This window comes from Octopus sinensis, linkage group LG2 (assembly GCF_006345805.1).
Source record: "Octopus sinensis linkage group LG2, ASM634580v1, whole genome shotgun sequence".
Lineage (NCBI taxonomy): Eukaryota > Metazoa > Mollusca > Cephalopoda > Octopoda > Octopodidae > Octopus > Octopus sinensis.
Genome location: NC_042998.1, coordinates 205,349,146 through 205,362,763, shown reverse-complemented (window position 1 = coordinate 205,362,763; position 13,618 = coordinate 205,349,146). Strand labels below are relative to the sequence as shown.

At 40.7% G+C, this 13,618-nt stretch overlaps 2 protein-coding genes across 7 annotated transcripts in view; one reads left to right on the top strand and one right to left on the bottom strand.

Annotated features, from left to right (window-relative positions):
• Nucleotides 1-13,618, bottom strand: part of LOC115231653 (radial spoke head protein 3 homolog) — a 71,010-nt gene that overhangs the window by 54,206 nt on the left and 3,186 nt on the right. The window contains exons 1-3 of one of the 4 annotated variants that reach the window (XM_029801628.2): nucleotides 9,322-9,469; nucleotides 1,989-2,127; nucleotides 606-687 (exon numbers count right to left, since the gene is read on the bottom strand). In XM_029801628.2, the coding sequence (XP_029657488.1) occupies nucleotides 606-687; nucleotides 1,989-2,110 (204 nt within the window). In that variant the 5' untranslated portion in view covers nucleotides 2,111-2,127; nucleotides 9,322-9,469. Of the gene's footprint in view, nucleotides 1-605; nucleotides 688-1,988; nucleotides 2,128-7,901; nucleotides 7,992-9,321; nucleotides 9,470-13,618 lie in introns of those variants that run through there. The other 3 variants (XM_036500704.1, XM_036500705.1, XM_036500702.1) reach the window with 3 other exon arrangements.
• The window catches only part of LOC115227468 (transmembrane protein 242-like), a 29,831-nt gene continuing 25,832 nt past the window's right edge, over nucleotides 9,620-13,618 (top strand). For all 3 annotated transcript variants that reach the window (XM_036500706.1, XM_036500707.1, XM_029798288.2), the window contains exon 1: nucleotides 9,620-9,790. In XM_036500706.1, coding sequence (XP_036356599.1) covers nucleotides 9,646-9,790 — 145 coding nt within the window. In that variant the 5' untranslated portion in view covers nucleotides 9,620-9,645. The remainder of the gene's footprint in view (nucleotides 9,791-13,618) is intronic.

Genomic DNA, 13,618 nt, shown 5'->3' with positions numbered 1-13,618 from the left:
GCGCCAACGAGTATGTATTTACATTGTTTTGAAGTAATCATGCGTATGATCGTTTATTGTTAGAACAGCATTGTCGGGTAGGTGTGAGGGGCCAAATCAGGCTGGTTTGAAAAAAAAAAACAGATAAAATAATTGGGCTGGATATCTTTATATATAAAAGTAAGGTTGTGAGCTGTCTGTCTCCTATGATTTAGATTCCTAACTACTCCCACATTTTGCAGTGCAGTTTAACCAAAACCGGGTATCTTATAGTCGTGATTCATATCGAGCCCTTCTGGGTATTAGTGCGCGTCTACGATGAGTCTACGATTTTAAAAAGAATTTACCATCAATTTTTCCCATTTTTAATGCATTTTTGGCATATATAAGGGAAGTAACTCTCTAAAAATTTATTATTAAATCTCAGAACGTAAAAAGCTACAGTAACTAGCCATATTGAGATGGCTATTATATTTACATCTCTAAAAACGCTTATATAGTTATTTCCCTTACAAACCCGAGCAACGCCGGGCGATACTGCTAGTGGTTGGCTAAAATGCTAAAGGATTACTTAGCAACGATAAGGTAAAGGGAGATAACTCGAATACATAGATATATATACTTACAGCAGGTATGGTACTAAGTGCGTATGTGTTTCCGCGTACCACTCGTCTGTCGTACATAATATTGCTGTACATAGGTACCTCCCTTGTGAGACAGAGAAACAAAATCATTATAAACACATCATTGTATCAAGAGAAAGCGAAAAAAGTAGGAGGCCCAGTGGTTAAATTGTTTGGTTGTTGATTGTAAGGTTGAGGATTTAATTCCTGGACAGGGTGGTGTCGTGTGGTTTTCAGTAAGACACCTTAGTGCTCCAGTCTACTCAGCTGTAAATGTGTACCAACCAGGGGCCGGATGCAACCGTCTCTTTCCTGGATGTTCAACTTGGTCATGGGTAGGGTGGGGGAAGGGGTGGCCGAGAAGGTGTCAATGTCTGCTCACAACTGAATGGACAGTGAAAGCAATTAAGGAGAGTAGAGTACGGTGCTTCCGAGTGACATTGGTCGGGGAGAGAGATCCACAAACATTGAGATATAAAAGAAACACGCAGTCAGTGTTGTATGGCTGTAGTCATGATCACATACATAGAAGAGGCACACACACACACACACACACAGAGTTTATGGAGTCAACACACATACATAGAGGAACTATTTTATGGAAGTCCTTTATCCTGTTCTTCAGCAGATATGGCCGTGGGGTTAACACTTTCACTCTGTAACTGCATGATTTGGGTTTTAATCTAATAGTGTGGCACCTTAAACAAGTCTCCTCCTCACACAGCCCCAGGTTGATCAATGCCAAATGAATGGAATTTGCTAGATGGAAACCATGTGGAAGAACCCATTGCTGTTGTAGGGTGGGTAGATATATTCCGTCATCAAATTTAAGATCACTGCTCCCTGACGTGTTTTTGTAATGTATTACAGAAGGGTTGAGAGACACGACTGGTGGCCTTTTTTTAAGTGAACAGCAAGGAGGGCCTAGCCTGAATGTTTTCTACAGAGAGGTTGTGGAGAAGCTTCCACCCCAAACCTCTCTGTAGAAAACATTCAGGCTGGGCCCTCCTTGCTGTTCACTTAAAAAAGGGCCATCAGTGGTGTCTCTCAACCCTTCTGTAAAACACGTCAGGGTCCACCACATGGAGGACTGGGGCCACCAATCATAGCTTTGTTTGGAGTTTGCACCCAACTCATAATTTCTTTATGATGCAGTCTATACCAAGCGATGAGGTGGGGGTGGTGATGGTGAGATGATGGAGGTGGTGGTGGTGGTGGTGGTGGTAGTCCATTGCCTCGTACATAGGAAAATAACCAAAAGAATGCACATGTGAAAGTATGTTTATATGCGTGACTCTGGGTGTGAGTATATACGTGTACATGAATGCAGTCAAATCTTATCCCCCACTCGCAGTCTACCCTGGATAATTACTGGTATGTACTTACTCAGGCGCTGGTGCCAGTGGCTTCTCCTTGTATTTCTTGCGATGAGACACCACCCGGGGTTGACTGGAGAATGTATATGGAGGAGCATCAGTACCAGCTCGTCTTTGCGGCAACACAGACATCGTCACTACCTGAAATTCTGAAACATACATACATACATGTGTGTGTGTGTGTGTGTGTGTGTATATAATCATTGTGCAATACAGTGTTAGTCAGAGGAAATGAAATCAATGGAAACCTTACAAAGTCTTCCTGCGTATTAAATAAGAATGCAAACACTTCTTTCTATGCTGTTGTTATGTGGCAAGAAGAGGGATGAAGTCTCCTGATGGACTGTTTCAAAGTTTGTTAACAGCTCCTCAGAAAAGTAGACAAGACTTCCTCCTTGCTAAATTAAACAAATCACTGTGGTGATCCCTTAATTCACGACAGCTTTATAAGCAGCTGATCAATGCTATTGACTGCGGGAAAGGAAATGGGTTGATCTTCTCTGAGAAGATAGGGTGAAAAGATCAGTGGTTAAAAAAGTATGATGTGGGGAGCAGGAACAGGTTTGCTGTTGTGAAGGATGTTCGTGATTATTTAATTTTGCATGGATGGACGGGGAAACTGTAGGGGCCACATTGCTCGATTTTCCAAGTTAGACCCTGCTTACTGTGTTCTCTTCACTGAGGATCTGGTTGGGTTGACATCTTGCATTAGTCAAGCACATGTTACATGCTCAGGACAGATGAGGTGGCGGTATCTCGAGCTGGCAGAAACATTAGCACGCCAGGCGAAATGCTTAGCGGTATTTCGTCTGCGTTACGTTGTGAGTTCAAATTCTGCCGAGGTCGACTTTGCCTTTCATCCTTTCGGGGTCGATAAATTAATTACTAGTCACGCACTGGGGTCGATGTAATCGACTTAATACCTATGTCTGTCCTTGTTTGTCCCCTCTGTGTTTAGCCCCTTGTGGGTAATAAAGAAATAGGTATCTCATGGAGATGAGGATTGACTGTTCACCTGGAGGACCAGAGAATGTGTTGACAAATGGTGGATACAACATGCTGCAGTGGAGCATGCCCCACCCACCCACACACACAACACCTGACCTAAATGGGAGGCTGCAGTGGAACCCAAAGAAAGACATCTATGGTGCAGATGAGGTACGAAAATGTGCCCTCACAATAATATGTTATAGAAAGGTAAAGAGAAGAGAGTGTAGATATGGAAGAATCAGGAAGGGGGGAATGGTAAGGCTTCAAGAATGGAAGGAGAGTAAGAAGACATGGAAGTAATAAGAGAAACATCGTTAGAATAATGAGGGATACAAACAGGTAAAGGTACAGCAAGATGATGGGAGAAAGGCGAGAGAAAGTTACTAAAGGGTACAAGGAGAAAATTAGGAAGGTGCTTGAGAAGAAAAATGAAATGGAGGGGAAATCCTTAAAACAATAAATACATGGATTACACCCTTATTAAGATATTATTCTTCCTTTCAAGAATGGACGAAAGTCAGGCTCCAGAGTTTGGAGAGAAGAATTAGGGAGCTGCTCACAATGTACAATGCACTTCATCCTAAAAGTAATACTGACCAACACTACCTACCAAGAAAGGAAAGTGGCAGAGGATTACTAAATGTAGAAGACACCAGTTGTACTATGATCCTGGGGCTGATAAATTATGTTGTGTGGAGTGAAGAAAGACCAAAGCATTACCAAAATAGTGGGAGAATCCAAAGACAAAAGGAAGAACAACAGAACAAGTAAATGGAAAGAAATGAAATCATATGGCCAATTGAAGCAACAAATTTAGAATGATGAAATTAAAGAATGCTGGCTTTGTCTGTCGGACGGAAACATGAAACGCTAATTATAGCTGCTGTGGAACAAGCCATTAGGGCAATTCTGATAAAGACAAAGATCAATAAAATGCAGACAGCACATGCAGAATCTGCAGGAAAGGAGACGAAAGTATCAATCGGCTCTTGAATGAGTGCAGTATACAAACACAAAAGGAGTATAAGTGCAGGCATGACTGTGAAGGTGAAAGAGTGCATTGCAATGTTAGCCAAGTGTGTGGACCCCAAATAACAAAAAACTGGTATGAACACAAACCAGAGGCTGTGATAGAAAGTGAGAGCTAGCGGATATTATGGGACTTCCCTATAAAAGCTAATCGTACAACTGAAGCAAGAAAAGCAGATATAATTATAGAAGACCAAATAAACAAAGAATGTTTGAGTTTACAATTCATTATCAGAGCAGAGTCGAAACCAAAGAAATTGAAAAGAATTGAGAAATATCAGGATTTAGGCTGAAGAGCTGAGAAGACTGCAGAAGACGAAGACAACAATTATTCTTGTAGTGATTGGTGTACTTAGGGCAACACCTAAAATGCTACCTAGAAAAGTACCATTCTGCAAGAATCCTAAAGAAGACTCTTGAGATTTGAGGAGACTTGTTATTACCAAACATCAAGATCAAATATCTACTACTTAAACTAGCTTAATAATAATAATAATAATAATAATAATAATGATAATGATAATAATAATAAGAAGAAGAAATAAACATAAAAAGAAAGTATGAACACACAAAAAAAGAAAAAGCATGGAAGGAAAAAATGTATGGTCAGTTTGCAAGAGATGCGAATGCCAAGACAGATACAAAGGACCTGTGGCTATAGATGAGGAGGAGTGACCTGAAGATAGAGCCAGAAGCATTCATATGCGCAGCTCAAGAACAAGCATTAAGGACCAACTATGTGAAGTGCAGAATAGACAATATTACCAACAGCGGCAAATGCAGAATGTGTGGAGAGAGGGGTGAAACATTATGGCACATCATTAGCGAATGCTGGGAATTGGCACAACGCAAATACAAAAGACGACATGACAATGTGGCAAGAATGATCCATCAGGAGCTATGTGGAAATCACAGCCTACAAAGAGCAAAAAACATGGTGTGAGCAAACCCCAGAAGAAACCACTGAGAGTGAGAACTGCAAAATCCTATTGGATGCAATGATTCAGTGTGATCCTCTGACCAGACATTGGAAACTGGACATTGTTGTGGTGAACAAAAAAGCAAGAACATGTATGATAATTGACATAACATGCCTCGGTGACAACAGGATCAATGTGAAAGAAGAAGAAAAAAAATAAACAACTCTGACGATTTAAAGTGGGAAATATGAAGGTTGTGGTCAATGAGGAGAGTAGACCTGATACCAATAGTGATTGGTGCACTTGGGAGTATCAGCAATCAACTACCAAAAGATTGGTGCAAGTGTGAAAGTAGAACACCTACAAAAATCAGCATTGCTTGGAACTCCAAGAATTCTTTGCAGGGTTCTTGAAGCATGACCAGTAAACAAGTGTCCCCTTAGTCTGGTGGCTGTGGACAGCTGACATTTCCCATCAAATCCAGTAAAATAAAGTATGAGTTTTCATCACAATGATAATAACAATTTCATTTATTTGCCACAAGGGTAAAGGACGAGGGGGACAATACAAAGACAGACATAAAGTGTAGTAGGGGCTTATATATAATGAAATGATAAAATAATTAAATAAGTAACAAAAAATAAATATAAATAAAAGTAAAATTAAAAACCAATGTGAGTAGACACGGTTTATGAAGAAAAGGAAGGGAAATAAAGATAGAAAGGTTTAAAAAAGACAAAAAGTGGCATGGAGGATGACAGAGATGTTGCCCTCCTGATACTGGATGACCTCTAGGGATAATCAAGGAACCCCACTCTCTGAGATTTCCCTGAACATCAAGAGCAAGTGTCCTCTCCAAATCACTGGTCTACGCTTACAGAGGTAGCATCCACTCTTGAAATTTTCACTACTTTCACCCACCTTTCAATAAACTCACTCGAGGACAGCGCTTCCCTCTCCACTTGCAATTTCCTTTTCAAGTGAAACGTGGAGAAGTCAATGAGAGCTCTACCAAAGAAGAATCTATTTGTCCTCATGCCTTTCAGCCTTGTCCACCAAACAACCTCTTTCGCCTCCAGCTAAAGGAAAACTGCTTGCCTACCCAATTAAAGGAAGGTGGTGGGGCAATCATCAGCTGATAGACTGATCCATCCCATGTGTGACAGCAGCTGTTTGACATAACCCTACACATCAGCAATTACCAGACACTGAACAAGTGTCTGCAGAACAGTTTTGTCACTCAGCACACACCTCAGACAGCAAGTCCGTTTGACAGCACATCTGTGATTGTTGAGTCTATCTTGAACCAGACCCCCCCCCCCGGTAGCACTGCCAGGCGAAGGACATCTGGAAATTATCCAAGATTGTTCATGAACAGAAAGTTCTCTAGAACGGACTAGCCGGTTCGTTTTTAGTGGCACCCAGTGTCTCTCCAAGAACATCGTCACACTTCCCCCCCTACTAATCCTCAATAGATTTCTAAAGTGGGGCATCCATCAATCCCATTGCCCGACTGGTGGGGGGGGGGCTGTGGGCACCTGACAATATTCTAGGTGCCAGGTGCCCGGTCTTGGTTTTTTCTTCCCTCAGGACTACAGCTCTGTTAAGGAGACAAGCTGCAGAAAGACATACCTCACAAATGGAGTCCACACATGTTTACCATCCAGAAACCATTGCAGGTGGTGTAACCTAAAAGTATGTCCGCACATTAGGAGCCACAGCAGACCGAATCTGCCACTCAGAGGATGCTGGCAACAGATACAAGTGTATAGAGTCTACAAAATATGGAACAACACAAGTGATGCAATCCCCCTGATACAGGAGAAACTCCAACAAGGGTCAATCAAGGAACACCACAGACCCAGAATCACCCTGACTACCAAAGTCACAAGCCTCTCTCCTGTTCTCCAATCTACAAGCGCTTACTTAGAGTAGGGCCATTCACTCTAACAATTTTCGCCATAGTCACCCATCTTTTCACAAAGTCATTGGGAGGCAGCACTTCTCTCTCCTCCCTCACTTTCCTTTTTGAGTGAAACTTTAAAACAGTTGATGAGAGCTTGACCAAAGAGGAATGTGTTTTTCCTCAATTCTTTCAGCTTCGTCCACCACATAACCTCTTTTGTCTCTAGACAGAGGAACACCATCTTTCCTGCCTTGTTAAGGATGGGTGGTGGGATGATCCTCAAAATGGATTCAGTTGATAGATTCGTCCCCACCCCACACACAAAACAGCTGTTTGATACAACTCCACAAGTGAGCAATACTCAAACACAGCACAAGTGTGCAGAACAGGTTTGCCCCTCTCCCCTTACTCTCTCTACCAACACTTTGGACAGTTATCACTCCATAGCTTTCTCCTTCCACCTGACTTTTCTTGTCTCTTCATAAACTCCCTCACTATTTCAATTCCTTTCACTTTTCTACCTGTTTTTCTATTCCTCCATCATTTCTTACATAAAACCTTGTCTGGGTCTCAGATAATAAAGCACAACTGCCTTCGTTCATCTTCTTTGTTCTAGTTGTTTCCCTTCCTTGTTCTTAGTTGAAATTCTTCCTTTAATGACTTTGCTATTCAACCGAGTCAGCCAGTCCGATAAATTGATTTCTTACTTAGACACATGTTCGGTTATTTATAAAGAGTTATAAGAATTTCTTAAAGAAGGACTGAGGTTCTGTGACATTCTCAAGATATTTAGCAGCGTTAATAACACATCTACGGTTGCAGACCCTAGAGAACCAGTGGCACAGTGTGTCTACCTCATGCCCTCAAACCTATACAGCAAAATAAAAAATGCTGCCCGTAACAGAATCGCCGGAACGGACCACCTCTAACCTCCTCCCCGGGCACACAAGTGAAAAGAAAATCAGGCCAATTCGGATACAAAACCCCCACCACACCCAAGACTCATTAATTACAGCTGCTCTACCCTGCTAATTAGGGCCCACATTATTTTTCGCAACTCGTCAGTAAAAATAATTACCAAAATTATTTCATTCAGTGGTATGTTCCAAGGAAACGAAAATATCCATGTGGATCATGTTTAGAACGAAGCAACTTAGAGGTGTTGAGTTCAAATCCTCACAAGTATTCCGTCAACTATGGACACAGGACTGGAATTTTCTGCTGTAATCCTGTTCACATCTCCGATGTTCTTCTTCAAGAACAGTAAATCAATTCAGTTCTTTATATATAATAATGAGATTATTGTATACAGTGCTCAGGTGCACCACAACTGGGAAGTGAACAGTGTATGGAGGGGAGAAAATCAGGTGTAGTGTTGGCGAATCTCAGGAAGCATGGAAGTTTTGAAGGATGCAGTGCTCCGACAACAAACAACCGATGCCGGCAGTTTGTTTCATGCTTCAGCAACTCTCAGCGTGAAAAAATGTTTCCAAAAGTCATGGGAGCTGTGCTGTTTTCTGACTTTGTAAACATGTCCACGGGTGTTAGACGGGTGGAGTTTGAAAAGGTGCTCAGAGTTATTGTTTGTAAGATGGTTAATAATTTTATGGGTGTCTGCCAAGTCAGCTGCCAGACGTCGGAGTTTCAATGTGTCCATGCCCAGGGAAGTAAGGCATTCAGAATATGGCAAATGCTGGATGGTGGGTATTCTCTTGGTTGCACGTCGCTGAACGGCTTCCAGACGATTAATATCCTGGGCAAGATAGGAGTTTCAGACCAGTGATGCAAATTCCAGGTGAGGTCTTACCATAGGTATATAGAGCCTCAGATAGATAGCTGGAGAGCGGCTCACAAAGGACTTGGTGAGAGATGCTTTATTTATCAATCAATCCTGGAAGGACGCAAAGTTGACCTTGAATAGATTTGAACTCAGAATGTATAGGTTTGCAGTCACATTGTTAAATGACTAGACACTTTAATTACTCCCGTGCCCACCACCGTACAAGTAAAGATTCGAGTTTCTGGCTGTGTCTCTTCTTACAGTGTTGGCGGGGAAGACGATTCTGACTTGCAATTAAAGGGAGACAACCAAAGGGAAAAGATTGAAACATTTTGGGCTTAGAGAAAAGGAACGAGATTGTGTGATGTTCATGCCTTTTTTTTAAGGGAAATTTACAATTTATGTAAGAGATGTAACCGCAACCGGAAATTAAAACTGGTTCTCTGAGATCTTTCTACTTTACAATTAAGAACACTATTTAACAAATATTTTGCGTCAATAAATAGATTTCTTCAATAAAACTAATTAAATATAAAAAATTAATATGTAGGATAAAATATTACAAAAAACTATTAAAGAGGAAATACAATTTTACACAAAAATATTTTCGTAGATGTTTTAGTTGTGGTGTCATTGTCGAGGAGTTCGTTAAATCGCTCTCCGCCGCTCCACAACAAAACAGTAAATATTATAAAGAAGGAATATTTAGTGGACTAACCTAACTGTCTTGGCGCCAAATTTCTTTCTCACCTCTTTAGAAATGTTCCAGTAAAAAAAAACAAAAACGAGTGTTGTTTGTTGTTTGGTTGCTAAGGAGATATTCCGGAGCGCAGAAAATGTAATTCTTCACTATGATTGGTTAAAATGTTGTCGTCTGTCATTTATTTCTTTTGAGCAATATTAAACAATATAAAATGAAGAAAAAAGAATTGGTGTTGCTAGTAATTTAATTTCTACACCAAAATATAAAAGATAATGAAATTTGATTTAAATAATAACATTTATAGATTTATTGTAAATTCACCTTGGCAATGTTTTCAAAATGGCTTCATCGGCTGACGACGACGGATCGAAGCAGAACCGATTAAATGAAGAAATAAAGCCTGAACCTACTTTATTGGCAGGAACTAATGAGGAGGACACGCAGATTAAGAACCAGCGAAATAATAGACTGTCTAATTTAAAAGGTATTTTCTATTTTTATGTTAATTATTCATTGAACATTATGCTGAGTGTCTGAGGTGATAGTGTTTAACCCCAGGCCAGTCCTGTAGAGGCACAGGATCAGAATCGACCGGTTTTAATAATAATTATGAAATTATTGTAAACACTGCTCAAGTGCACCACACGGTTCTTGGTCCATCTTGCAATTCTGTGACAGTTTCTCGTTCTTTTGCCAAAACGGTGTGAAGTCATTTGAGTATTATTTCTAGCTGGGCCAGCAACCACGTAGGGGTTCCCTATTCCGTTGTCTTGTTAAGGGTGACTTTCGTCCTGGACCCAAGATTGACTTATCCCAGTCCTAAGTTGGCCTCTTCGGTCAGCAAGCTTCTATTCTATAACACATTCTTTTACTGATATCAACTCTAAGTCCTCAGCCAAGGAGACTTGCAAGTAAAACCGCCGGCACACGTGTGTGTCTGTGTGTAAATTAGGAAGTAATTAGGAAGATTCAATCATTTAACTGAAATCGTCAACAAAACGAGGATTCTTGGAAGAAGTCCTTTTTATTTTCGCATCAAGAAAAAAAAGTTTCTTTCAAAAATTCATTTTTTTACAAATTTCTTACTTGCCCCCCCCCCCAGCATTTTTGTGTCTTTGGAATTGTTGCCACAATTAAAATTAATTTGTTTTTGGCATTCTTTCATCATTTTATTTCATAACACAAGAAAAAAAATTCAACAACAGGCGCAGGAGTGGCTGTGTGGTAAGTAGCTTGCTAACCAACTACTTGGTTCCGGGTTCAGTCCCACTGCGTGGCATCTTGGGCAAGTGTCTTCTACTATGGCCCCAGGCCGACCAATGCCTTGTGAGTGGATTTGGTAGACGGAAACTGAAAGAAGCCTGTCGTATATATGTATATATATATGTGTGTGTGTTTGTTTGTATGTCTGTGTTTGTCCCCTTAGCATTGCTTGACAACCGATGCTGGTGTGTTTACGTCCCTGTAACTTAGCGGTTCGGCAAAAGAGACCGATAAAATAAGTACTGGGCTTACAAGGAATAAGTCCTGGGGTCGATTTGCTCGACTAAAGGCGGTGCTCCAGCATGGCCGCAGTCAAATGACTGAAACAAGTAAAAGAGAGTAAGTGCTTGTGTTACTGTGCGTTAAGAAGTTTGCTTTCCATTGCGTTGCACCTTTTCAGCAAGTATCTTCTCTACTACAGCCTCAGAGAGGGCATTTGATAGACGAAAACTGAACGAAGCCCATCGTATGGGGTTGGGACACAATGAGGCATTTTTGACTTGGAGACAAAATATTGTTTTTACAAATGTTCATTACCTTACAAAAATGAAATTGCTAAGCAAATGGCTTTCCCTAAATGCATTGAAAAGCATTATAGCATAATCTGAATATTTCAGAATATTATCGCTATTTTCTTTGAGCATAGAAAAGACAAATTTGACTGGTGCAAAATGAGTAACACAGGATAAGGTAAACTTGCCACTTCAGTTTTCCAGAATTACATTTGAAAACCGACTCATACACATCCAATATCCATCCCTAGACATAAGAAAGATCAGAAATGCCAATATATATATGTGTGTGTGTGTGTGTATGTCAGATGAAAGAGGAACAGGAAAATGGTACCATGATATGAAATTAATGAAACTAGACTAAATAGAAAAGCTCATCATAAAATATTCTCTACAACTTCTTCACAATCTGCTGAAGTGTCCTCTTCATCATATATTTATTCGCCGTGCAGTTAAAGAGAAGGAATTAGGCATTACCAATTTTTACTCCATTTTTAGACAGCATATTTTGAAACTTGAAAATTATCAAATTAGACTTCATAAATATTTATTTCTCCCACAGAGAAAAGAATATTGTTTGTCAAACACCAAAAATCATCCAGTTATTTCACCAGCAACCTCAATTATAACTGGGTCAGAGTTGAGGTAAAATTTCTTGGATAAAAAAGAGAACCTGTCGCTTGACTATGTTTTGAACTCTTCCCACCTCAACAACAACAGCAACAACTCTGCTGCCCAACTTCTACTCCCAGACATAACGCAGCAATATAAAATGATGATGAAAAAATGAGAAATTAGAAATTACTTGTTTTACCTTGGTTACTAATTTTGCCACCCCCTCGTGTGTGTCTGTGTTTGTTTTACCCCCAGCATTGTTTGACTACTGGTGTTGGTGTGTTTATATCCCCATAACTTAGTGGTTTGGCAAAAGAGATCGATAGAATAAGTGTCAGGCTTTAAAAACAGAAAGTACTGGCATTGACTCCTTTGACTGAGAATTCTTCTGGGCAGTGTCACACACAGGGATTGAACACAAAATCAGGTGGTTGAGAAGCATAAAATGTTTTTTACAAAAAGGCAAAAAGTGAGAAAAAAAATTCTAAAAGATGGTGGTCGGTGCGGAGTGGGGGAAGAAAGATGTTAAAAAATGGAATTTTGGAGAAAATTAATTTTGATGAATTGTCTATGGCTACGACCCTAAAACCAAGATTCAATCTTTCAGAGTGGAAAACCCCAACCTCTCCAAGACCAAAGAAAGCATAAAAGAGTCGAAGCAATGTGAAGACACTATTGACAGTTTTCTTCTATTACAAGGGGGTTTGTTCATCATGAGTCTGCTCCACTTGGTCAGGCAACAAACAAGGAGGACTACCATGACATGTGGCATTTGTAGGATGTTGTTCATTAGAAAAGGACAGAATTGAATGTGTCTGGTGAGTGGCAACTCCACCAGGACAATGCACCATGCCCTTTCACTGCAGTTTTGGATCCAGCACAACATTCCCCTCATCCGTTCTTCACTCCTGCTCCAGAGCGTCGGCTGCGGGGTCATTCCGAAAAGCTCTATCTGCGACGATTTCATCTCAATTGAAGGAGAGGGGCTTTCTCCGTCCGGGTTGCGGATCTGTGGAATAAGCTGCCGGACAAGATGGTGAAGATGCCGACGACCGCTCGGTTCAAAGTCTCCCTTGACCACAAATGACCTGAACTCTTTGCATGAACACCATCCTGTACATAACTCCATGTCCCCCTACATGGCCTTGCTTTTTTGCTTTTTGAGCCAAAAAATTAACTAACTAACTAACTACCATGTTACCAGATCTCACCCTTTGTGACTTTTCCTTTTTCCCGTTGGTATTAGGAAGGGCATCCAGCTGTAAAAACCATTCCAAAACAGACACAGAAGTCTGGTGCAGACTCATGCCTGGCCAGCCCCTGTCAAACCATCCCACCCATGCCAGCATGGAAGACAGACATTAAACGATGGTGATGATGAAATCCCATTTGAAAGGAATGAAATTTCAAGGGCATCAAGGAAATCCAAGAGAAAGCGATGAGGCAGGTACTTAGTGTCCCAAGAAAGGAGTTCCAGAAATGCTTCCATCACTGAAAACGACACTGGATAGTGTGGCTCCTTTGGAGGAGATTAAATGCCAAATTGATATCATCATCATCATCATTTAATGCCCATTTTCCATGCTGGCATGGGTTTCCGGGTTTGACTGGAGCTGGTAAGGCCAGGCGCCACACCAGGCTCCATAGTCTGTTCTGGGATGGTCTCTATGACAGGCTGCCTTTCCTAATGCCAACCACTCCATAGAGTGTATTAGATGCTTTTAACGTGGCACCAACACTGGTATCCGTTCTGTTGTGGCAGACAGGTTTTCTTGGCTCTTGCTATGTGTTGTAGTTTTCTTTTTATAGCACCAGTCCCGATACTTTTGGATTGGTCCTCATCTAATGAGTAACTAATTGCTGAGAATGAAATAAAATTAATTTATTAATTAGATATTTGAAATATTAATGCAGGCCGACTT